General features: G+C 46.8%; 2 protein-coding genes and 1 long non-coding RNA gene across 9 annotated transcripts in view; 2 read left to right on the forward strand and 1 right to left on the reverse strand.

Annotated features, from left to right (window-relative positions):
• The window catches only part of TCF7 (transcription factor 7), a 68,820-nt gene extending 60,661 nt beyond the window's left edge, over positions 1-8,159 (forward strand). For 2 of the 6 annotated variants that reach the window (XM_051630799.1, XM_051630801.1), the window contains one exon: positions 4,669-8,159. In XM_051630799.1, coding sequence (XP_051486759.1) covers positions 4,669-4,832 — 164 coding nt within the window. In that variant the 3' untranslated portion in view covers positions 4,833-8,159. Of the gene's footprint in view, positions 1-883; positions 959-4,531 lie in introns of all 6 variants that reach the window. The other 4 variants (XM_051630804.1, XM_051630805.1, XM_051630800.1 and 1 more) reach the window with 4 other exon arrangements.
• Positions 8,160-9,425: 1,266 nt separating this feature from the next.
• SKP1 (S-phase kinase associated protein 1) lies at positions 9,426-18,812 on the reverse strand. 2 transcript variants are annotated; one of them, XM_051630806.1, is made up of 7 exons: positions 18,724-18,778; positions 16,152-16,260; positions 15,977-16,073; positions 13,523-13,596; positions 12,249-12,392; positions 11,423-11,563; positions 9,426-10,702 (listed from the first exon to the last, which is right to left on the reverse strand). In XM_051630806.1, exons 3-7 carry the CDS (start codon positions 16,071-16,073, stop codon positions 10,667-10,669), a joined length of 492 nt encoding a protein of 163 aa, XP_051486766.1. In that variant the 5' UTR covers positions 16,152-16,260; positions 18,724-18,778; the 3' UTR covers positions 9,426-10,666. The 2 variants fall into 2 exon arrangements, with proteins under 2 accessions (XP_051486766.1, XP_051486767.1); XM_051630807.1 differs by lacking the exon at positions 16,152-16,260 and having other exon boundaries at positions 18,724-18,812.
• A 748-nt stretch (positions 18,813-19,560) lies between these two features.
• LOC127389934 (uncharacterized) lies at positions 19,561-20,439 on the forward strand. The gene is made up of 2 exons (XR_007890768.1): positions 19,561-20,049; positions 20,305-20,439. It is a non-coding gene; the product is annotated as an uncharacterized LOC127389934 (long non-coding RNA).
• The last annotated feature ends 4,881 nt before the right edge of the window (positions 20,440-25,320 follow it).

Genomic DNA, 25,320 nt, shown 5'->3' on the forward strand with positions numbered 1-25,320 from the left:
TCAGCTAACACTGCTGATCTCATTCAGTGCCTAGACTGGTAAGGGGAATACAAGCTTTTAGGCTCATATGCAGTGTCTATATATATATTTATGTATTTAAAAAAATGAATGTCACCTGTTACAGACTGAAAAACTGACTGCTGGTCATACAGAACAGGAGACACTGGTGGTGGCTGAAAAAGGGAGTGTGACTCCAGCACAGTGCTGGAGTGCTAATCAAATCCCATTTACAGCACTAGAGAAAAACGTGATGTGCCTGAAAGCAAATAGGACCTCACCCTGATGAGTCCCATAATTATACAGTAAAACTGCAACATTTTAGGAAAGGCAACAGGGAAGAGCTTTTGCATTACAGCTGGAAGGGGAATGGCAGGGGGCAGAGTAGAACAACCCAGGGCTGGGTCTCCTTGGTGCTAACTCTGCTTTCAGCCTGCTTCTGCAACGTTTCCTCCTCTTCTTTCCCATGCACAGCCTGAGCTCACTGGCAGCCCCGTTTAGTCACTGCTAGAAAGGCAGGGAGCAGGTAAGGATGCAGACACAGGGGTCAGACAGAGCCTCTGGAATTTGGGAGCTTTTCAAAACTTAAATTCGAAGAGCTGTGAATTTCCCTGTAATTGCCTGTATTTGCCACAGCTGAGGCCATTTCCCAGCCTCCTCATTCTCCAGCTGCCTGCAGTGATCCCTGACACTTGCCTAACGGTCACTTTTTTTCCAGGAGAGGTGGGGCCAGCACCAGCCTGTTGCAGGAAAAGAAATGGATTTTAATCTGTTAGTCATGTGTTAAAGTGGCTAAAATGATGTTGCCTCTTTTCTTCCTCCTGCTCCTCCTCCTCTTTGTGCCTCTGCCTTGCCCATTCTCCGCCACGCATGCTTCTGTGTTCAGATCCTGCTTCTCCTAAGAAATGCAGAGCTCGCTTTGGCCTCAACCAACAAACGGACTGGTGCGGCCCGTGCAGGTGTGTATCAGCATCTCCTCGCTGCTGGGGTGCTCCTGGGAGAGGGGGTTTGGCTCCCTGCCTGCTCCTGCAGCCATCCCAGAGCTGCTGGGGTGCTCCTGGGAGAGCAGGGATGGGCTTTTCTCTGGGCATCCTCAGGAGTTGTCTGAGCTGCAAGGGTCAGGCTGCACCCTGGGTTTCTTACCCCCATCCTCAGGGAAATGTTGGGATACTGCTGTGCGTGTTCCTTGGCTGATGGACTTCCCTGGTGTTAAAAGCTTATTTCCAGGGTGGAGACCTCTGTGACCCTAATGTGGGCTTTTCTTTCCCCCATTCAAGATTTCCTATCACATAAAGAGCAGCCCAGGGCCAGCAGTGAGTACCTGTGGGTTTCTTTTTTGTATTTATACTGGGTCTGACCATGTTATCTCAAGATCCTGGCTCAGGGGGTCTGCAGAAACAGCCAGGCAGAAAAAGTTCCTAGGGAGCTTCTAGACCTGGCCAGTGAAGCACAGTGAGGCTCCAGCTTGAACCCAGGTCTTCGTAGCACATTTTTATACCAATGCATTGATGACTTCAGCAAAAGCTGGAAGTAAAGTATTGCTTGATGCGCCTAAACTGATTGAAATGCTTCGTTCTCCCTAAGCATCAGTCCCAAAGCACAGCACCACAGTGTCCTCATGGTGCTTGGCCACTGTCCTTGCTGGCAGCCCATGCTCAGGTCCCTGTGGCTGAGCCCAAGGTGATCTCCCCTTGGTGCAGCCCAGCCCTGCATCTTGGGTGCTGTGCAGCAGCAAACCTCCCCCTCGCTGGGTGATGTCAGTTTTTGACTTAAGAATCTGGGCAGAGCACCCTTAGTGTCTCATTAATACTTCACCTTGAATGCCCAGAGAGGGATTTTCGTGGCCCCATCCCTCACACAGTAATACCACAGCAGCACAGGGCACAACTCTGGGTCTTGGGGCAGTTCCTCCCACTTCCCTCTGCCTTCGTTTGAGCTCTCATAATTCAGCTTCTCTGCACTGCTTCCCAATTAACACAGGCTGCTGGAGTGCTGGGGGACCTTGGCATGCTTTGAGTTCTTACCCTTTCCCTCCAACCCTGGTTGCCACAGCCATCCTGTAGCTCTCTGTGCTGCCACTGGCTCCAGGGCTCCAGTCCTGCCTGCCCTGGTTACCTGTGGAAAGCAGCTTCCACCCCAGGATTTCCCTTCCCCAGGAGAGGTTAACTGGTTAAAACTGAGTGTTCCTGCTCAAGGGTGAAAAGCTTTCACCCTGTTCCCCCTCACCTTGGGCAAACCCCTCCGGGGTGCTAAGAGTTCCTAAAGGGAAGAGGGATCAGTCCCTTGAGCTGTGCAAGAGCCACGTCAACTGGTTACTTATCAGCAATCTGTAGGATCAGATCTGCTGGTTTTCCTCTGTTACTTTAAATCAAATCAGGGAATCGATGGATAGATTTGTATCCTCTTAAGCAGGTCATTGCAACTCCCCATCCTGCACCTACTCCTGAGATGTCCGTGGGAAACACAGCTTCTCCTAGGGGAAATTCCAGCCCCTGTAAAACAACCTTGGAGCTAAATACTCAGCTCAGCAGGGCTGTCGTGCTTCGTATCACATTAATTGGGTCATCAGGGCTAACGATGACATTGACAGCAGTAATAGCACTTCTCTTGTTCACAGCCAGTGCAAAGTTATGTTTAATACTGGACTAGTTAATACATATTCTAACACTGTTTAGTTTTTCATTAGGAAGATCAAAGAAAGGTGTGTGCCCACATTGGCAAGTTCTCCATTTGATCTGTTCTCCTCAAGTGAGGCAGCTGAGGCAGGGAAGGAGCAGGCGGGAGGAAGACATTCTTACTAGCTGTTCTGGCTGCAAGGTCATTAAAACCATCTCCAGCAGAGGACTTGGTCCCTCAATACTATTGAGGTGACATCTTGAGAGCTCTTTTTTTTTTAAACTATCCTGAGATGCTCAAGCACCTGTAGCAGGTGAGATGAGGGATCCATCACAGGGAGAGAAGGAGAACCAGCTCAATACAGAGTATGTGAAGACAACATGAGGCAGTGCAAGGGAATGACTCTGGATAGCCAGGAGGGGTTAAACTCACCTGGGCGTAGGAGATGACAACTGGAACTCAGAGTGAATATTCCTGTTTTCCATACAAAACAGCAGAATTATCAAGGGATGTGGAGAAATGCCAAAATCCAGTGACAGCAAGGGTGATGTAAGACTTGTATAGTGGGGAACCTGAGGAGCTTTTCCAGGGGATGAAGGGCTCCTGTCCTTGGGACTTTCCCAGTCCCAGTGGGCTTCTTACTAGAAAAGCAAGGCTAAGGGAGGAGAGCTGCCACCAGTGATGTACTTGCTGTAGAAAAACCTATGAGCAAATCTTCCCTGGCTGATGACCTCTGTTTGTCATGCTCCACAGAAAGGGAGTGTGGAACTGAGTCTTTCCCAGCTGCAGTTCCACTCAGGTCCTTCTTCTGCCTAAGCTTCTCTCCAGTGTCTTGTCTGTGTTGCATTTTGTGCTTTTACCTCTGCTTCCTACAGGAGCGAGCACAGCAAACATTTCCTGCCCAGGAAAGTCACAGGTTGAAGCATCAGAGCTGTTCCTTCCTTAGCTTAGTTAGCAGTTCAAATGTGATCCACCCTCTGAGGACCAACTAGTCTTCTGAAGGGCTCAGGACTGGTCTGACATCCAAAGCAGTACCTCAGCCAGCCTTGGCCCGTATCTTCCTCCAGTTGGTTCCAGGCTGTTTTCTTCCCTGTTGGTGAATCTGTTTGAGCACTTTCACCTCAGCTGTGTCACTGAGTCAGGAATTCATGTGAAGTATTTTGAGATGCAGACACGGCTGCTATCAGAGGCTGCAGGCAAAAGGGCTGAATAGATGATATCTGGTGCACAAGTTGAAGGAACGTGCTAGGAAATGGGCCACAAAGACATTCTTACGACCTTGACGTTTCAGGCTGCCTTGCATTGCCTGAGGATGAGCCAGAAGGGGCACGGAGGGGCAGTATCCCTGCAGCTCGTGACCTGCCCCCCCCGACCACGGCCATGCCACGTGCCCCGCCGTGACACCACGGGGACCCGGGGACGTTTTGGTCTGGAAACTGGTGGGAAAGCGTTTGCCCCACTCACCCCAAAGAGCAGAGAAGCCTGGATGGAGGCGTTAGTGCTGGGCTGGCATGAGAAGCGGCCTCCTTATTTTGATTGTTAGCCTTTTTTTTTTTTTTTCTTGGTCGTTATTTTTATTATTGTTGGTTTGATTTGTAGTGCTCTTTTCCTGAATGCTGGAATGCTGGTCCCTGTGCCTCCCCCCCACCCGGCCCCGCCGCCCGTCTGGCGCCACCTGGTGGCCCCGCGGGGCAGCGCAGCGGGCCCCAGAGCCCGGCCCCGCTCCCGCAGCCGCCCCGCGCCGAGGCCGGGCTGGGTCAGGGCAGGGCCCGGCCGGGGGCTGCGGGGAACGGGGCGGCCGCGGGTCCCCCAGGCTGGCCGCGCGCCCCCGGTTTGCGCCGAGCGCTGGTTTACGGCTGGTGTGTCTGAGCGTGGAGTCGCCCGTCATTCACAGCTTAACTCTCTCCACTGTTCGTAGGAGGAAAAAGAAGTGCATTCGGTACTTACAAGGAGAAGGACGCTGTGCCAGCCCAGTTTCTTCCGATGGAAGTGCTATAGACTCCCCTCCCTCTCCTCTGGACGCACTCCAATGCATCTCCTCTGCTTTTCCTTCAGACAAGCTTGCAGCCCCCGCTGACTCCGCACTCAGAGAACAGCCCGACCCCTTCCCCGCCTCCGCTCACCTCCACACCGCCACCTGCTCCTCCAGACTGACCACCCGCTCCTCCTCTGCGCCCACAGAGCCCCCAGCCTACAGCCTGGCCTCCACGGGGACATAGTCCTGCGTGCCCAGCCGCGGGGCCGGGACGCCGGGCCCGTCGCTCCCGCCCACCCGGCTTCGCTGCCCGCGGAACAGGACCCGAGGCCCGGCCCGTTTCCCCATCCGTGCAGCGTTAGGCCACGGGATGACACAAGGATGCTGGAAAACTCAGTTGGGTTTTGTTTGTGGGTTTTTGTTTGGTTGTTGTTTTGTTGTTTGGTTTTTTGTTTTTTTTCTGAGGGAGGGTGGGGGTTAAAGATAGAAAAGTTACTTCAAAAAAAAAACCAAAAACACCACAAAAAAAAAAAAAAAGGTAAAAAATAATTGCCAAAATTTAAAGTGCTGATGAGTAAACAAGCCTTTTGTCCCTGCCCTGTGCTGCTTTTTTTTTTTTTGTCTGTTTGGGGTTTTTGGTTGTTGGTTTTTTTGTTGTTGTTTTTCTTTGACTGCGTTCTCCTCAAGCCTGGCAGAAAGCAGAGATGAACTCCCCAGCTTGCTGCAGTAGATGGTAGGTGCTTCCCACCTCTCACTGGCTTCCTCTCCCAGCCTCCTGAGCTGCTTTCACCTGTAGTCACTCACTCTCAGACGCCTCGTAGCCCTTACACCCCAGAGCTGGAAAAGCTGGACTAGGAGCATTTTTTTAAAAGCCCTTCCTGTCTGAAAATTAAATAGTAGTGACTGATCTGACCAGGTAATAGAGAAATGAAATCTTTAAACCGACGAGGTGAATTTTTTTCAGCTTCTGGTTTGAGAACAGAAGGATGCTGTTCACAGGTCTCTGTGCAGACATGGCCCGTCGGGAGCGCACAGCACGGCAGAGGAGAAGAGCACTGACCAGACAGTGAAAGGAGCTCAGACCAGCTGCTGGAAGGTTGATGGCTCAGTGCAGGGTCTCCCTTGCTCTTAGGAACTGTCCACTGTGGAGGTGGGTGGCCAGAAACTCCACCAGCAGCCTGACCCCAGGCTGTCCAAACAAGTCCTCTGCTGCTGAGAGGTGAAAGCCCTGCCAGGCAGCAGCACAGCACACACTGCTCTGCACCTCAGGCCTCCCTCTCTGCATCCCCCAAGCAAGATCAGAACCCTTTTTTCCATGATTTGGTGTGTAACTTTAAAAAAACCCCACATATTCTAGGTTTTTCTAAAAGATCCTCCCTCCACCCCCACAACAATGCCAAATGTTTATGTCTTCTCTCCAGCTTGAAAGCATTTACCAGTTTCTGGTGTTTTATTTATATTTTGAGCTTGATAGACTAAAAAAAACACTGTGGACAGGTTGTGATCTCCCTGGACTGATGTCAGTCCCACATTAATCCAAGTTCTTGATTTACTTCAGGTTTACAGACTTCTCACAGAGACCACAATCTAGTCCAGTGCAGATTTTTTTCCTACTTGATAGAAACAGATGCTAGACTGCTGAAGAGAAAAATAACACCACACGGGGGAGAGGGGGTCTATTTTTAATACTTTTCAGAATAGGCTTTAGAGTACTGAATACAAACTATGTAGTAATATTATTGTAGAACTGCAAGAAATTTAAGATGACCTTTAAAATGTACAAAATATTTTTATATTTTTTTCTTGATACAAAAACAAACCCTAATTTTTTACATTGGACTAAACTTTTTAAACAAGTTTATGCCTCAAAGATTGAAAATTTAAAAAAAAAAAAAAGAGAAAATCATTAGTTTGTAGAGCAGCTTTGGGTTTATTCCCTTCATTTAGGTACTTTTGCTTAGAGTAGGGTAGATTTTTTTAATTCCAGTTTTAGTTGAGAAGACCTAAGTCTGTTGCTTTATTCCTCTCCTGTGTAAATGTAACTTCAGAAGCACCGCATGAAAGCTACATGCACCCAGCTGAAAAGTTTGAAGAGAGTAATTTTAAAGGCTGAAAGAATCATTTTAACTCTTTGAGAAGCAGCATTACCTGAACCGACTGCCAGCTGTACACTTGGTCCTGTACCTACTGCACTCAGAGGGTTAATTATAGAGCACTAGATTAATATGCAACCTGCTCATTTTTAAATTATTTTAGCAAGCTTAGACAACAGTGCTGTTGAACAGAGGAACTCAGCAGACTCTTCCCAAAACTGACAGTCTCTTCTTACTACTTGATTTAAAAAAAACACAAAGCTTAAAAATAACACCTGTGTCTCAGCTCATCCTTTGTCACCCTGAGACCCTCTGATGTAAGGTGCTGTAAAGTGTCAGATGACAAACTGGGCACAGTGACCTCATGACCTCACTGGGTGTGGAGGTGGCAGAACCTCATCCCCCCCTGGTGCTCTGTGGCTGGATGAAACATGGAACTGCAGCAAAGGCAGGTATAACAAAACAAGCAGATATGTCTAAATAACAGCAGGGGAAACTGAGGGAAAGTCCTGAACAGTATTATACAGTATATCCTGACCAAGGACCAGACAGTGCTAGCGTCCCCAAACAGGCTGCCTCTCATTTCAGAATCACCAGGACTCTCACCCACTTTATTCCAAGGCTCCCATGCCCCAGAGCTGTGCTCACCTGCCATGGCTCAGCAGTGGGCCCAGCTGTACCACAGCCTCCTCCCATCATCATTCCGTCCCATTCCTGCAAAGTTTCCTTAGTGAAACCTCCTGCCCCCCTCCAGGAGCATTTCCAGAGTGGGAGCAGTTCCACCCTGGGCTCTGCTCTGTACATACAGGTTTATACCAGACCTTGCCCTGTGCTTCCAGCTGCCACACAAACTCCAAACATCCCCCTGGGATGCTGTCACACAGTCAGTTTATACTGGTGCCACTGAGAAATTTTTTCCCCAAAAACACACAAGATAAGAGACCTTTAAGCTGCCCAAGACAGAACAGTGTGTGCATGACCAACTTGTGTTCCACACCCACAGCCCATAACTAATGCCAAACCCAAGTTACTTTTAGTAATACCAAAAAAATGTCTTTAGAAATGCTCTATGAAGTGCTACTATTTTGTGTTAATACTCTTTTTTCATAGAAGGAAAACTTTGCCCTTCAATTCTTACTGCAACAAGATTTATTATTATTTTTTAGTTCTTTTACAGCAATTTCAACTCTTCCTGAAATACAGATTTGAGTTCCTGAGATCAGTTTGAATGTAGAAGTCATGGAAGTACCACTTCATTAAACCAAGTAAAACCACTGTATGTATGTAGCAGAGATAAATGTTTTGCAGCTGTACTTTCATTTGTCCAATGACTATCCATCATTTGTTGTAATTTTTTTACTTCATTGAGTTTGTATTTTTTGGCTTTTATGTTCAAAATATGTTTATAGCTTTATAAATAAAGTAACTGCCAGACTGGCTATTCAAAATAGGCCACTGGAAGTTATAATACTATCAAACTGTCAAATAACTGTTTCTTAGAATTCAAGGATTCCTGCTTTGTTTTTTCTCCTCAGCATTTGTTCTTAGAATAATTTCCAAGAGTCTTCAATGGGTAAGACTGAAATAGTAAATCAAGACTAAGGAAAAACACAACCAAGAGGCACCTCCAAGGATTTAAAAAAAAATAAAAAATAAAAAGGTGAATCTGGATTAAGTCTGTGCCAGTACCACTGGGAAACTTCAACTAGAGAAAATCAGTTGTATGGAATCCTACCTCCCAGGACTACTGCTAATGCTGAAGTCTGTCCTAGCTGTATCCTGCTTTGAGCACCCAGACCAGCCCTCTCTGCTGCACCTCCACACTTGCATCAACAGCAAACTGGCACCACCTGGAGCACCAGCAGCAGCTCCTCTACATCACTTGACCACCAAGGGTTTTGTTTTGGCCAAGCTGCAATTAGAAACTTGCAAGTCTCCTCACAGGGTCACAGCTGTGCTTTGTGCAGGTGTGGCACAGCACGTAGGAGCAAGGTAATGAGGAAGACAAGCCAGTGTTTTTGCCTCTTCCTCATCCTGCAGCACAGGGAGGCACCATGGGGCAGTGGTTGCCAACATGGATCCTAGTCCAGAGATGAACACCTCAGAAATTTATACAGGCTTCTACCACTGAACACAACTACAAGATAAGCTACCTTAGCAACACAGCACTCCAAGGTCAACTAGTGTATTCTGGAACACTAACTTCCCACACAGGTGGATTGATTTATTTTAAGATTCTAGGAAAAGCTGAATATTCAACTATAGCCACAGAGAGAACTGTCACCAGAAGATTCTCTAGCAGCACTTTTAAACTGAGGTGCATTGGTTGCAAAGTAGGATGCTGGAAAAGTCCTCCTGTCCAAATCCAGCACTGGAGTATTTTATGCCCATATAAAATGCACACCAGCACAGAGGCAGGCCCAGCGACCTCATTAATAAACAGATGTGAGCAACAGCTGCATCCAAAGCACAGGCTTGAATGCTGCTTCAGAGCAAGGCATGAATGCTTCCATTGAGGGCTGCATCAAAGACTACCTAAAAGCTGGTAAGCCATCAAATACATCCATCTGGATTGCTTGCTATTTAACCTCCAGCTTCATGTGAGATGTTGCCCACTGTGCCTGACCAGCTACTTGCATTAGTAATTTAACAAAATCCTTACATGTTTTATTTAAATTAACCACTTAGTATTATTTGTACACTGAGTAGTGACAGTAAAATCTAGCTTCAAATAACTAGAACCGTTTGCAAACCAAACTTTAAAAGCCTTTTATTAATTCAGAATTGAAACACTGATATTTAAAGTGAGATAAGTATGTTTATTAAGGTTGATTCTACTCTAAGGTTTATACAGAGAATGGAATGCAATACAAGCTAAGAGCACACCTCAAAGATCTACCACACAACCATCCCCTACTCCCTATAAGGGAACTGTAAAAAAGAAAAATATAAATCAGAAAACCAGTTACTGTTTAACTAGTTGCAAGTGGCTTTGTCCAAAGAAGTTAAGCTTGAAATTGCATTAGCTTTGTATGCAATAATTAAGTCTCTACAAGCTGAAGTATCACATAGAGGCATAAGATTTACTGTGGACACATGAAACCATGTTTTAAAGAGCTACAGCACAAGGGTTGTTTAAAATTGCCTAAAAAATAAGCCACTAATGGCATGCACAGGTCAATAGTATTAACTTTGGTAATGTCAGTCATTTTTGGTCAAATTTGGATTCCACTTTTAAGAGTAACATATAAAAACACAACCATCCTGTGCATAAAGCAACATTCTGTTTGCTACCAGCTAGAGGCAGGTCTTCAAGACATGGTTGGAGGATTCATATTTAGCTGTCAGAAGCTTGCTTAGTTCTAGATCCCATCTCCCACTAACCTACAGGGCAAGACCAACAGGACAAGTAAGTGGTCAAAAATGTTCTCTTTTTATTTTAAATGCAGGACAAGAACCATCTTAAAAGTTCTATAGCTTTAAGTAACACTAATATTTCCCATGGTATTTTTGTAAGAAACCCAGTAACTTTTTACTTTACTTAGTTCCCCAAGACACATTCTATTCTACTTTTTCTTTCTGAAGCTATCAATACCCTGTAAATACAAGTATTTTGTTCTTCTTGAGGAGAAAGTCATAGGTGGTTTTATTTACAATGGTGTCAATCCTTAGCACTGTAACTGGACTTGAACATTTTTAAAGTGTGATGAAAATGATAACCTTAAGTGCTACTTCCCATAAAGAATCCACACCTAGTTCAGTTTTATTCATTGCAGAGTAAAGAAAAAAGACATCCAATTACACTAGTAAAAACTGAGATTTAAATTTGTACTCAAAAAAACCACTACACATGCAAAGGGAACAATATCCTGCTAACACAACTTCATTTGCTGCTGCATTTGTCTAATATTAACAATTCTGAACAGAGCAGTGCAACTAGTATTTGGAACAATCCTTACAGTGTTCGAGTGTCAGGCACAATACTTCACTTCTCTTCACACCACTGGTTCTCTTTACGTACCTGAAAGGATATTTGAACTATTAGTTTGTTGCGTGGAACTTCTGAAAGCGAGATGGAAATTCCCAGGAGCAAATTCCCAGGAATTACTGACTGCTGGAAGGAACAAACTTGGAAGCAACTTTAATTTCTCACACAGGGTTGGTAATTTAGAAGTCAAGAGATTATTTCTCATGCCTAGATTTATTCTACACTGATTTTTTCCACCAAGTAAAGCAAATGGACCAATTTAAGACTAAATTGCTAGTTTTGTGCCATAGCACTGAAAACAAGCCTAAGTCTGCAATTCACTGCCTTTGTATTTAAACCAGGCATCTTGTTCTGATCTCTGCCATTTTGCAGCTGGTTTGTTGTTCAAGATGAGAGCTCATTAAGGTCAAGAACCCAAACATCTCACCTTTCCAGGCACACACACTGTGCACCTCCAGCATCCTTCCTGCAGCTCCAAAACAGCAAACTAAGCCTGCCACAAACAATCCTGCAGGTTTGCTTTACCAGACACATTTGAGCTAGGAAGCAAATGTGTTTTGTTTTGACCTTTTCAGGTACTGGGCTGCAAGCACTGTGGGCACTGAACAGTTCCACCAACAGCAACCCAATTATGAAGAGCTGGTCCATTAATTTACATTTACTGTTAACAAGTTGGTTGCATCACACATTATGAAGTGCCACACAAATTCAACTCAAAGCCAGATAAATTATAATTATACCCAGATCAAGTACCTGTGCTTCTTCCTCCTCAGTGAAGTCATTCTTAATATTGAATGTCTTGCGAATTTCTTCTGGAGTTTTCCCCTTGATCATGTTTGCAACTGTCTTGCATGTGACATCAAGCAAACCTTTGATGTCCAAGTAATTTGCAGCCTGTAGAAGAGTTTCCAAATTTAAAACCTCTATATCAATATTCTGCCTCTGCAGATGTACTCCTAAAGTTATGCTTACACTGAAATTGTGAAATACTGTAACTGCAAGTAGATCATCCCCACTCTGAGAAGCTTCTGGCTAGAACCTTGAAATAACAGTACCTCAGACTGGCTTGCCAGACAGAAGGTAAAGTCCTTGTACCATGAAAGACAGTCCCCAGCTCCTCCTTTTACACAGGGCTTTCAGCAGCCTGCAAGCACTCAAGCTTCAGTGCTGAAGTGCTGCTAAGTAGCTCAGACAAGCAATGCTGGCTCACAGTACCACATGAGTGCACCTTTTAAAAGCCAAAGCCTAGATACTCATTTTAGTGCAATCTCCAGCATTGCGTTTCCAGCAATAAGCCCTCAGTTAAGTCTCAAGAGCCACAAGTATGAAGACAGCTGTAGGGGCCCATATTCAAAAAAGGACATAACTGATAAATGAACAAGTACAGATTCATGCTTAGCATGAGGTTACCAAGCACTCTAACATCCTCAACTATTTTAGCCAGTAGTTTGCCAGAAATACTTGCCCTCCCCAAATCCCCTCCATGAAGAAGTTACTCAAGAAACAAAGACTATTAATCAGCTTCACAAACAGAGCACACTTCCCAGGCACAGCCCTTACATTTCTTGTACATACTTACCAGGATAAGTTCAAAAAGTGTTCCTTGGTCTACTTTCAGAAACTCCTGATCCCACACAGGGATGTCATCTGTTCTTTTTTCTTTGTTCTCATCATCCTCAGGAGGAGGGGGATCATCCTTGTGATGAGTGCACCACTGAATCACCTAATTAGGGTTTTGATATTAAAGTTTTATCCAAGTGATTCTCCCACTAGGCTCCAACCATACCTTAACTTCCTTTTAGGAGAACTGTACCCTTTTCTCTAGATTAATATTCAAATCCTGTATTAACATGCTCCATTACCCAGTATTTTCATTTTAGAACAACTAATCCCCAATCCTCAAGTACAACAGCCTTCAAGAATCCCATCTGAGACAGCAACTAATTACTTACAATCTTAAAAGCCAGCTGCTGGTGTTAGGAAGTTATTCAGCCCTGTGCTGACACACAAGGCTGCACAAGGGAAACCTAGACCTCATTTTGCAGGGTTTAATCTGCTGGCAGAAACATAATTCTCAAGCAGAACACTACAGAGGGGAGGAGTGCCAGGTTGTAATGGCTACCAGCAGGACATGTTCACCACAGTACAAAGTTCACCTGGCTAAAGTTTGCATGTTCCCAACCTTGCTTTTTTCCTTTTTTTAAAACACCCAGACAATTAAAGGAGTAGGAATCTACTGCAAGTAAAACCCTGTTACATTCTGCCAACCTGTGAGAACTCCCAAGTTTGAAGTTATTTCCTCATGAACTAGGAAATGACTAGGAATGACTAACCCTGTATTTAACCCAGAACAGTCCAGTGCTTATTTGAGCACAATAGTTTCTACTTCAGAGCAAAAAGCATCTTAGACAGCAACATGCTTTGCTTTGCTCCCCTGACCCAACAATAACCATGGCTTATTATTTAACTCAATACCATGGGGTATGCACCATGTCTCTTGAGTAACTGCCAGTTCCTCTCACCACTGCTTGTCCCTTCATCTTTTCTCCCAACATTTGGATCTCATGAAGAGCCACCTCAGTTCACAGAATCCAATTAAAATCAGTGCTTTAATACCATGAAATACTAGTGTGCACAGACGTCCAGCACTTCAACACCTCAGGAAGCCTGTCTGGCCTCTATCTGCCCACCAGCCTCACCCCAGTTCTCAGATACCCTAGATGCCTGTGTTCATGCACTTCAAATTGGTGAAGATTGTAGCTAGCACATTAGGAGCTATGTATTAAAAATACTTCTCGTCTCCAACTCCAACATGAATTTCACATTTCATGACTGCCCCTTTCCACATCTTACCTTTTTTAAGATAGCTGCATTGACATTTGGAAGAGGGACTGGGTCATCATCACCTTCATCATCCATTCCCAAATCTAGAAATTGAAAGATGACTCAGCATTTGGCAGGAAAACCATTACTCTGAACTGGGCAACTTCACCAATTGTCCAGTATTTTAACAGTGTGGGGCTGAATGGATTGGTAGCCAAGGATCTCTAACTGGTGAAGTCAGAAGCTTTTAGAAAGCTTGGATGAGGCTGAGTGGAGCCATGGCTGTATTATATATACTAGGTTATACCAAGGTTAGGTTAATTAACTAATAAGGCTACTTCATCAAATCAGAGCATCAACGAACCACTGGTTAAGCAGTTAGCTACTTGCTAGAGCAGAGCTTGCTGGTTTGGTGTTCTGGGAACAAGAGACCTCCAAGAATCAGACAAATATTTCTGTATTTTACCACTTTCAAAAGTTAAATCCACAAGATAAACAAAAGTGTTCCAACTGAGATCTCCCACTCAGTTTATTATTTAATAAGAACTCAGACCTCCTGTGGTAAGTAGAGACAGTGCTTTGCTCTCTGCAGGAGCAGCACAAGCTGCATCCACAGAGATCCCACTACCTGCCTCTGAAGCACTTGTCCTGGTTCTTACCAGCTGAAGAAGTTCACATGCTAACACAGCAGCACAAATCCTTCAGTCAAAAACAAAAGCATGCTTCTGATATTTCTTGTTTCAAAAGCCAGTCAGCATGCTCAAGACAGTTTTGAAAGAAGTTTGTCACTTTGTCCCCTTGATATGATTAAAGGATCAAAGTAAAAACTGAGAAAAACAATTAAAATCTGGGCTTCATACACAGAACAAATATAACAGCCATCTGAGTATGCCATTTTTAATTACATAAATGCTGATAGTTGGACAACATCCTAGCTGTCAAAAATTAACACCTTGTAATTATTTACATAACTGAGCAACTACACAAACCTTTCCTTTTTTATATAAGCACAGATGAGCCAATTCTACTACATCAAGGAACTTAAATTAAGAAGAGATGACTGACACACTATCACTGATCAAATTAATGCACAATTTAAATAGCATACTTCTGTATTTAAGCAAGTCAACTACTATAATAATTGGTGGGATGTTAATTAGTACTACTTTTTGTTTGGAATAACTAACTTCATATTCAGAAACTAAAATACTAACATTAAAGGGTACTGCACATGTCACCAATTAATGGAAACCTCAGGTGTGTATTTTGAACATGGTGGCAGAAGAGACCAGCCCAAAGTTGTTGGTATGGGGAATAACTGAAGCAATATCTGAAGTTCAGTCAACTCTGCTCAACATGTCCCCACCACCTCCAAAACAGCAGTTTCATCTGTTATCAGGAACCTCTTACTTCACTGGTGGCAGCGTGATGCTCAACACCACCCTGCCTTCCAGCTCCTCCCCTTCCAACTGCAGCACCCAACACAGTTCATTAACTGAGGCTTAACCAGCCATGCTGCAAGTGTTCCACCTGTACTGGGAGACTGGTTCTCACCCAGATTAGTAAGAGGCTCCTTACCAGGTATGACTTCCTTTTCCTTATCACCTGTCATTAAACACCCTGTGACACAGATTCTGCATGAGAAAACTGAGAATTATGCTCCCTGATGCATTCCAACCAATTGCTGTTTCCGACTCAGGTTGCTACTCATGTTCAACAGCATCTAATTCACAGAATTAAAGTGTTCAATGGTTGGAGTATTTCAAGCTTTCAGTAATTGTTACATAAGGTGTCACAACCAAAGGTTCGTACACAAGGACATCATTTTAGCTACATCCAAAAAAAGATTTTGTTCTAAGTTAATTCATGAATACATCCAAAAACTGGAAAAACAGACCAGTAAACAATGGAGATTTGCACTGAGGGATTAGACAGCCTGCTCTCTATCCCAGCCATCTGGCACATTTCCCCTCCCCCACCACGAGTTCTTTTGTTTCAAATTTGTGTCAGCAGGAGATCAGAAGTATTTATCCCAAATAATTTAACCACATCCATAAGCTCACAATATAGGTTTTGCTTTAGCTCTTTCTTCATTGCCTTGGTTTATGATCTCCCACCTCATTTAAAAGATACTTCCATCCTAAGACTGGCTTGTATGAATAAATAAGCTTAGTCTTTAGTATTATTAGATGTTCTGGCCACTTAACTTCTACAGAACTGCAGCAGTCTGTAGGCAAGGCAGTGGGGTGCTTGTATTTTACCAGCCTCTATGAAAGTGCTCCTAGCAAGAGGTCTGAACTTTAAGCTTTCTGTCAGAGCACATCCACCCAAAACAGTTCCAGCTGTTCTGACAAAGTTGCTTCACAGGCCTGGGAACCCTTTGGCAGCACCAATTTCCCTCCTTTGGTCACAGTTCCTGGTCAAGAGGTTGCCTGGAATACCCAGCTATGCACAAGCTGGCTCCTCATGGCTTTCTACACTTACCTTCCAGCATGGTCTTTATGGTCACAGACTGCTTTGCAATTTCAACATCAACCTCAAAGATCTCTCCATCTGAACTCTGCAGTTTAATTGAAGGCATCTACAAGAGAAGGACAGTTATTTCCAAATATCACTCAGCAAGTGTTACCAGTTTAGCTGACTCAAAGATGTACATTACCTTTACTATTTATATTGCTTCTCACCCACAGCTGATAGCCCAGTGCCACACAGAGCATGCTCATTATTTACTGCTCCAACCAAGAGGCCTACATTCATTTATCTTCAAGCTTAAGAAACAAGGGTTGGTAAAGAAAGAATTTAAGACTTTTTTTCTTCATTCTAAAGCATAAAATACACCAAAATTATTAGTCAATAGTGCTTGTATTTTTCACAGTGCACCAGAGGTATCTTTCTCTTCACCTAATTACCAACACCACTTCTCTTCAAATCCAAACCATTGCTCCTCACTTCGACTACTCAAATGAGGTCAGAACTCCAAAGCAGCTTTCAAATTAGCATCTCAAACAGAATCACAAAACTGAAGCTGGAAGGAACCCAGGCTGGAAGGCTGGAAGACAGAGTCTACTCCAGCCTCCCCTGCTGACCAGATTACCCAGGATCAAAGGCTTTGCTGCAGAAGTGTGTGGTTTTCTGAAGCAATCAGCAGCAATGTACCACTGCAAGGAAGGCTTCCAGCACCCAGTATTGCTCTCACAAAGCAGGAAGCTAGACCAGCACTTGGTTAGCATGAGGAAAGACTAAGATGACTAGACATTTTAGAGTCATTCAAACTGATGAGACCTGCAATAGGAACCACAGGCTTCCCAGATGTTTATTATTCTGCTAGTTACAAGCTTTCCAAGAATGCATCTTTCCAGCTAGTTGTTAACTCAAACCCAGACAAAACACACTTGACCCAGCAGTGAGTAGGTTACAGCTTCTGCCTGGATGTTTGGGTATCACTGCACTTGAACCAACTGACCTGAAGGACACGACAAACTTAACTGCCAGGCCACAACTTTTACAGATCAGTTCTCAACAAACTAGTAGGATTTATTAATCTAACCCCTTTACCAGTCAAAAATATTTATTAACAGCAGACCACTCCAGCAGTTTTTTGTTTTTTGTTTTTTTTTTCCTCAAGTTACCTGCTTAAAGCTTTCTGAAGCATGTATTTGTAAACACAGCCTGCAAGGCACTTTGAAGAGAAGCTCTAGGAACAGTTTCAAATTAATTTCAATTTCTTTTCAAATGTTCTCCCCCCAGAAAGCCTAAGAGCTCTGCATGCCCGCTCCTGAGAGCAGCTCTTGAACTACCAGCACTCCATCAGCTGGATCACTCTCAGCCAACTTGCATCCTCCTTTTTCTGAACACAGACTGGAGCTCCTCAGCAGAGCTGAGCCTGACAGCCCCAGCCAGTGGAAACCAGCCAGGGCACATTATGAAGCAGCTCACACCAGCCTGGAGTCCTCACTGCTTTAATTTCCATTTGGCAGAGCAAGTTGCTAGTTAATGTTTACACAGCAATGTAACTCTATATGACAGTGCTACTTCTAATTAAGATGGGTGCTCTGGAGGGACACAGCCATGACTGTTCCAAAGACATAAATACAAATGGATTTTATTTTTTTGAGGATATGGATTAAAACACAGTTCTGAGCTGGCAGGTTGAACGATGCACTGAAAAAAAAAAACCAACAACAAAAACCAACAAAACAAACACATCTAGACATGTATTTAGGATTTAATGCATCTGGTTTTGCAGCAACTGCCTGAGAACACCCAAGAACAAACCCTGCTTCTTCCAGCAGCCTCTCCCTGCCGGTGCCTGGGATTACATAATGCTGCACTAGGGATGCTGCCTCCACATCCAGCCCTGCAGGAACCTCAGCAGCGAGACCCTCGTACCACCCAAACCCACTTTTATCAAGACCTTCAGGTTCTTGTCAACGAGTACGAATCAGCTGGAACGAAGCTAATCTACTGCCTTATCACTGATAACAGGATTTCATCCAAATGTCACTACTTTTATACCACAGAGCACAGTCTCCTGGAAGGAAAAAAAAAGCCGTTTTTAGCAACTGCAATAGAGCTCTGGAAATAGACAGGACTCGGGTAGCAACACAACTGGGTGACTAAGCAGAGAGTCCCAAGAGCTCTGTTCAACCACAGCAAAACAGGTTGGGTGCCAGTCAAAAGGCAAACCTGAACTGCAACAGCAATTTGCATCTTTAAACTAAAACACGCCGAGCTCAGTCACCTCAAGCAGCGCGACCGGGACCGTCCGTGCCTCCCGGAGCTCTCCCTGCTCCCTCCCCCGCCGCCCCTCCGTGTCACCGGTGTCGCCGCGGTTATCTCAGTCACACCTGAGCCCTCCTGCTGGCGCTCCCCTGGCTACCCCGGGGTGCCCCGGAGCAGCGGCCCGGGGGGCTCCCGCTGTGCCGGTGCGAGCGGCCTGGAGGGGGCGGGGCCGCTGCTTTATTTACCAGACTCCGCAGACACTCCCCAAACACACCTCCCCTCAAAAACCCGACGGGCCGCCAGCCCCGCGTTGCCCAAGAAGGCTCCAGACCCCGACCCGCCACCTCAGCGGCCCTCCCGGGGGAGCTCCCGCCGCCACGGCCGCGCTCGCCAGGCCGGGCCCCGTTCCCCACCCCCTCCCGCCGTGCGGGCCCGCCCCGAGCCCTACCGCCGCCCCCAGCGCCCGCCCCCGCCGCGCCAGGCGAGCCCCCCGGGCTCACAGGCCTCACCGTGAAGCGGCGGCGACCGAGCGGCTCCCACGGGCGCTGGCGGCGGCGGCGCTGCGGGCCCGACTGCGGCGGCTGCTTTTATAGGGCGGGGGAAGGGCGGAAGGACCCGCCTCCCGCTGCCTCGCAACTCCCGGGCTGCCCTCCGAGAACGCCTGAGCAAACACGCCCCGAACGGCACCCAAACGGAGCGGAACGCGGCTGGCGGGTTAGAAAAAAAAAAACAACGCGCCTTTTTACGTGGGGTGGAGGGAGGGAGAGCCGGGAGAAAGGCGGCAGGGGGGCGAAATGGCTGCCCCGGGGCTTTCAGGCAGCGGTGCGGGCGAATCAGGGGAAGAATGGGCGGGAACGCCTCGCGCCGGCCAACGGCCGCCGCTCCCCTCAGGGCCCGGAGCTCGCGCTGCTCGCGGGGTGTGCGGGGTGTGAGGGGTGTGAGGGGTGTGCGGGGTGTGCGGGGTGTGCGGGGGGTGAGGGGTGTGCGGGGTGTGAGGAGTGTGCGGGGGGTGAGGGGTGTGCGGGGTGTGAGGGGTGTGCGGGGTGTGCGGGGTGTGAGGGGTGTGCGGGGTGTGAGGGGTGTGCGGGGGGTGCGGGGTGTGAGGGGTGTGCGGGGTGTGAGGTGCGGGGTGTGAGGGGTGCGGGGGGTGAGGGGTGTGCGGGGTGTGAGGTGCGGGGGGTGCGGCGCGCGGGGTGTGAGGGGTGTGCGGGGTGTGGGGTGCGGGGGGGGTGAGGGGTGTGAGGTGCGGGGGGTGAGGTGCGGGGTGTGAGGTACGGGGTGTGAGGTGCGGGGTGTGAGGGGTGCGGGGCGGTGCGGGGCAGGCCCGGGCTGGCGCAGGGCTCCGGAGCGGCCCGTGGCGTCTTTGGGCCCGGCTGCCCGCCGGAGCCCCTGGAAAAGCAGGGAGAGCTGGGCAAGGCCGCTTCCTGTTCGTGCTGCTCTCTGGGCTGGCCGTGCGCACCGTCACACGCCGCCTTCCGCGGCCGCTCGGGCAGCGAGAAAACGTTTTCACGGGAAAACTGCGCGGAAAAACAAACAAACAAACAAACTGGCTGATTTCAAATTGTTACTGTCATCAAGTGGAGATGCACGAGCAGCTACAGACCAGGACGTGTCACGGTGCTAGGAATGGGTTTAGGTCTAACTGGCTGTCGCTGAACACTGAACCCGGATCGCGGCAGGAGCTGCCGGCGCGGCCCGTGGCCCGTCCAAGCATCTCCGGGCGGCAGCTGCACGTGGAGCCACCGGCCCCGCAGGGCAGCGGAGCAGGAACCACGGAAACGCTGCCAAGGCAACGTCAGCACAACACCTCACCTGAGCAGGGCATCCCCGTGCAGGTAACATCTCCTGAAAGGGTGAGAGCACGTGCTAGATAGTGATGGGCATCAGGTTTTCAGAGAGTGGTGGAGGTTTTTGCTCAGTTAGGAAGGCAGACGGGGGTAACCCCAAGGTGTCTGGGTGCTGCCTTGTCCTGTCACACACAGAATTCGTGCCACCTCTTGGTATTAGTAACCAGAGAAGCTGTTTGTTCACCATTCATTAGGACCTCATTATAATATTTATATATACATATCCATATCTTACATATACAGATGTGTGAAGCCTCCAAACTATGCCAAATGTGACCTGTTCATACCACTCCTGTCACACCCTCCATGCCCCGATGCTGAGAACCACATTCACTGCACTAAAAATAAAAAAACACCACTGCCTTTATTTTCCTTAAATGTTCTTTTAAAATTTCTCTTAAAATTCCTTGGTTGAGAGGATCAGATGATGGCAGGAGGTGGTCTGTAGAAAACATATCTGCAAATCTTAAATTCCATTTCCAGATGTTGCCAAAGAGCAAGGGCTGTGAGTTGGCTGGTGATCAGTGGGCAGAAGCTCTCAGGCTGCAAATCAGGCTGAGCAGCAGGGGGGTGGGGTTTGCTCTCTGCACAAGACACCTCTGATGTCATCCAGGAGCAGCAGCTACATCCCGTCCTTAATGACGGTCTGTGTGTGAATTCTAATGCCAAGTGATGTTATTGATGAGCTTTATACTTGACAGCACTTCCTAAAGGAGAAAATTCAGTCCATGGTGTCAAATTAGAAGTCTGGGAAAGTCAAAACAACCCCACACCCCCCAGAGGTGCCCCAGATAGGCTGTAATTGCTGGAGGACACCTCCTGCTGGGCCCTCCCCAGCTGCTCCAGATGTTCGCTGTTATCTGTCCTGAAGCAGCAGCTGCTGCAGCCTCGATAGCCAAAGTCCTGCCAGCCAGTCAGAACCAGCAACACGAAAGACTCACCCTTTGCTACAGCTGCAAGCGTGAAGAGAACAGGTGGCCCAGTTTCAGTTGTTACGCACATAGGAAATCATTGCACTACAAATGTTGCCAGACCTCAGCATTGCCACCCTGAACCGTCGAAATAGTTAATTGCACCATGTATTGGCCACAGATAAATTATCATCAAGGGCCTTTTTCCCGCCGATAGTCCAGGGGAGGATGGGAGAAGCTCAACACTAAAACAAACACCTGAAAGGATTGGAGCAGCCCCGATCAGTGCAAGCTCGGTGTGACACTTCCCAGCTCCGAGAGAGCTCTGACCTACATACGGGGCAGCCGCAGGGGAGGGGAAAGCACCGCGGAGGCATCAAGGAGCAGCTCCCCGCACCCAGCCCTGCCTCTGATCCATACCCTTGGGCTCTCCTCCTGGCTGGTTCTCTCGAGCAAAAATCCTTGTGCCCCCCGTCCCTCCAGACACCTCCCACTCTCCACTTCTACAGATAAACTGGGTTGTTGTTGTTGGGTTTTTTTCTGCTGATAGTGATCTAGAGGCTGTGGAGGTAACACACTGAGGATTTTACAGTACCACAGCTTGGTGTGGGATTGTCAACACCTGCTGAGAACCAGGCTTGAAAGATCTCCACTTTGCTGCTTTGACAAGGTGGGAAGCTTAGAATCATGGAATCATTTAGGTTGGAAAAGACCTTTTAAGATCATCCAGTCCAACCACAAACTTCACACAACTCAGCCTGGATTTCCTGAGCTGGGATGGCGGCTGCAAGGGCTGGACTCGAGGGTCTCCAGGGCAGAGCTGCTCTAGCAAAGCGAGCCAGGAGGTGTGACCAGCCCAGCTGAACAAGAGCCTCATCTACGTGTAAGGGAGGATAAGACTTGCTTCCTTTATTTTTTTTTTTCAGGAATACAAAAAGGTGGGGAACGTTTTTTAAGTCAAACAGCCATATCAACAAATTAAAAAAAAAAGTACCTGATTGGTTCAGTGTAAAGCCAGAAAACACCCGAATTAGTCATGTGAGAGATATGGTAGAAAGACACTGCTGAGCTCAAAGGCCTGGGCCTCTGTCTTAAGCAATCTTGGAACATTGCAGAAGAGGAACATTCTTCTCAGTACAACCCTAATTATGGTGTTTCCACTTAATCAAGGCTTGTATTACAGGAGCATCCTTGAAGAAGTGTCACTTGTCACACAATTTGTACCCCAATGTCACCAGATGGTGGGTGGCAGAGCCCACTGGTTGGATGAACATCCAATTAACACTGATTGGCAAATCTCAATAACCAGATCCTGTCAAATAGGCATCAATTGCTTTATTTTCTTTATCAGCTTCTGTTTCATCCTCTAACAATGCTCATATTCCTCCTACATAACTACAGGGATTCAGGATAGTTTTAGAAGACTGAAGATGAGCGGGGAAGATTAAAGACAGGAGCACACCTACCAGGCATATTTGCAGCATCGATGCCCTAACTTCACCCTCACTCCACTTACTTAAACAGACCGAGTTTGGTACCAGCGGTGCCCTCACATCCTTCGAAACCAGCTGGGCTGCCCCGAGGCGCCAGGGCCGGATCCTGCAGCTCCTGGGGCTGCCTTGGCGCTGGGGAAGGTGCTGCCGTGAGAGCCTCCGGCCTGTTGGGGCTGCAGGATTACAGAAAACCCTGGCCGTTCCGCCCTGCTGAGCACGGCCCGGCACAGCGGGGACGCTGCCGCGCGGTGGCGCCGGCGCTGGCTGCGGGGAACGGGAGGCACCGGGGCAGGCATGAGGGAGCAGCCAGCAAGGCCGACCCGCCAAGTGATGTGCTCCTCTTGGAAGACAGGAGTAGATTTGCTTTAAGAGCTATTTTACTACACTGTATGAAGTTGTGAAGATCCTTGATAACCGAGCGGGAGGGTAAATGAGCTAGTTCGGCTTTCAAGGGCTGCCTGGCACTGGTCTTCAACCTTGGAGCTGTTCAAAGTCCAAACGAGTATATTCTAGGCTGGTTCTGACACCACAGATGACAAAGAGCTTTTGCTTTGAGGTTTCCAAGTCCATGGGAATAACTATAGTGCATTTCAGAAACCAGGCAAGCATTTTAAAAAGATATTGCAGGGGAAAAGGGGCAGCCCAATGGCATTTTGAGATGGCTGAGCTACAGCTGGGTACGACTGGCAGTGGAAAAGGAGCAGAGCTGCCTGCAAAGTGGGTCAAGTGTGGAATGAACACTGTAGGATCCTGTAAGACAAGGCTCCTACTGCCCTCCCTTTCTCTTCATAAAAGAAGGAGGCAGAGAAGAGCACTGGAAGGGGGTTTCACAGCAGGTTGGATGATCAGGCAGGGGGTTGGTGGGTATTTTTTCAGAGTCCTGAAAAATAAAGGCAGTTGGGAGCCAGGCTAAAGCCTTTCAGCCCAATTGATCATGCAATTACTCATTGGAACAGTACAGTCCCATTTGAGCAGTCATCACTTTTGTTTTTAAATTAATAACCCAGAAAATAGTTTATATATTTAATGAAGATTTAAAAAACAGGAACAAAAAATAACGCCTTCAAAATAAAACAGTTGTGTTTGGGGAAATCTGATGAGGAAGATGTTGACAAGATGATGTATACAAGAGGACCAAAGAGGTGACATTTTCTACCCCAGCCTTGGAAACTCCCAAGACTAATTTATAATATCCTGCAGCCTTGCCCAGACCTATCCCAGTGGCTCCACTGCCCTCTTATTCCAAATGCTCTTATGTCCAGCCTGGTTTCCCATATGTTGGTCAATCTAGTATTTAGGTACTGTTAGTGATCAATGTTTTATACACCAGCAGCAAGCAGGTTAATCTTCATCCAAAAGCAGTTGTGTTCATCAGAGTAATTAAGAGATCAGGAGCTCTAGTTCAACCCATCTTAAAGAATAAAGCTTTTAAGCCACAGCACAGGTTTTAAAAAGCTAAAACAGGCAGCACTGCTTAATTTAAAACCAAAAGTGTTGTTTCAGCCTTTTTTTCCTGTATATATGCCAAAGAACTCTGGTCCCTTGCTCAAGAGAGCAGCTTGCCTTTATTCTCCTCCAAAAGGAGCACAGCCAAATGAATTAGAGCACTAAAATAACTTTAAAAAAAAAAAAAACACCACCACAGTAGCTGACTCATGAGTGCTTACTCTGCAGGGCTTTTTGAGTGTATTCCCAGGTACTGAAAGATTGCTGTTAACACTTTACCTGTTTCCAACCTTCTGGAACTTGCAGAGAACTAATACTCCCTGTAGTGATGGCTGCACATGCAGAAGGCACACTACATGTTCTAATGGACTTCAAAAAACATTCCTTTAACCTGTGCAAAACCCCTGGAACAGGCAGGTGCTCAGCATACAGATAAAACCCATGCAATTAAAAAGTGATAAATGAGTGACAGGTACATAAGGAGGTGGCAAGGGTGGAGCCACACCTTGAATTTGGAGCAGCATTTAATTTGAAATTCAAAATGGTGAGTTGCTCACACACACCTCTTCCTACAGACCATTTTTCCAGAATAACAAGTGCATTTACTCTTCAGCCCCCTCCTGCTCCCTGGGTCACAGCTCCTCCAACAGCAGAACCATGCTCCAGTGTTACTAAGGAAATGAAGATGAGGGAGCGAGAGGGGAAAAAGAGAGGGGTGTGTTTTTTGAACTATGAACAAAGGCCCAAAATAAATGTAGCACTTGTGTAACAGTTTTGTATTGAACATGAGGAAATCCTTTGCCTTTAAGATTTAGGCTGAATTCCTAAACTACCAGAGCAAAACCTCTGTCCCAGACTCTTAACACATACTTACCTTATGAAAATGACTTTACTACTATAAAAAAAAAACCCAAACCCTCAGGTGAAACACAGAAGCATGGATTAGTGGGCATCAGTAGCTCTCAGAAATCTTTTCTCTCCTACCATTTCCAGATGGGCTTTGGATACTAACCATACTGAAATACAGGCAGATGAAATAGCAGAGCTTTCACCAGCAATACATACAGCCACCACCTTTTTTCTTGGGGTAAAATTCACCCTGTTGCCATTGGACATGTGGGGAACAAGGTAAGTGGCTCTGCCTTCCCTTGCCCATGTGCTAAGTAAGTATCCTTACAGGACAGTGTCAGGAGATGTAAAAGGGGCAACACTGCCCAGGCACTTTAAGCCAGAAACTGAGCAGGTGCGCAGCTGTCAGCAGCGGGAAACAATCAGACACAGACATGAGATCACAAACAGCCCCCCTGATTTACCTTGGAGAAAATGTCCATCTCCACACATAGATCTGCCCCTCAGCCAGTCCCCTTCCCTGGGGCTCTGCAGAGATCTGGGATTGTCATGGGAGGGGG

This window comes from Apus apus, chromosome 13, assembly GCF_020740795.1.
Source record: "Apus apus isolate bApuApu2 chromosome 13, bApuApu2.pri.cur, whole genome shotgun sequence".
NCBI lineage: Eukaryota > Metazoa > Chordata > Aves > Apodiformes > Apodidae > Apus > Apus apus.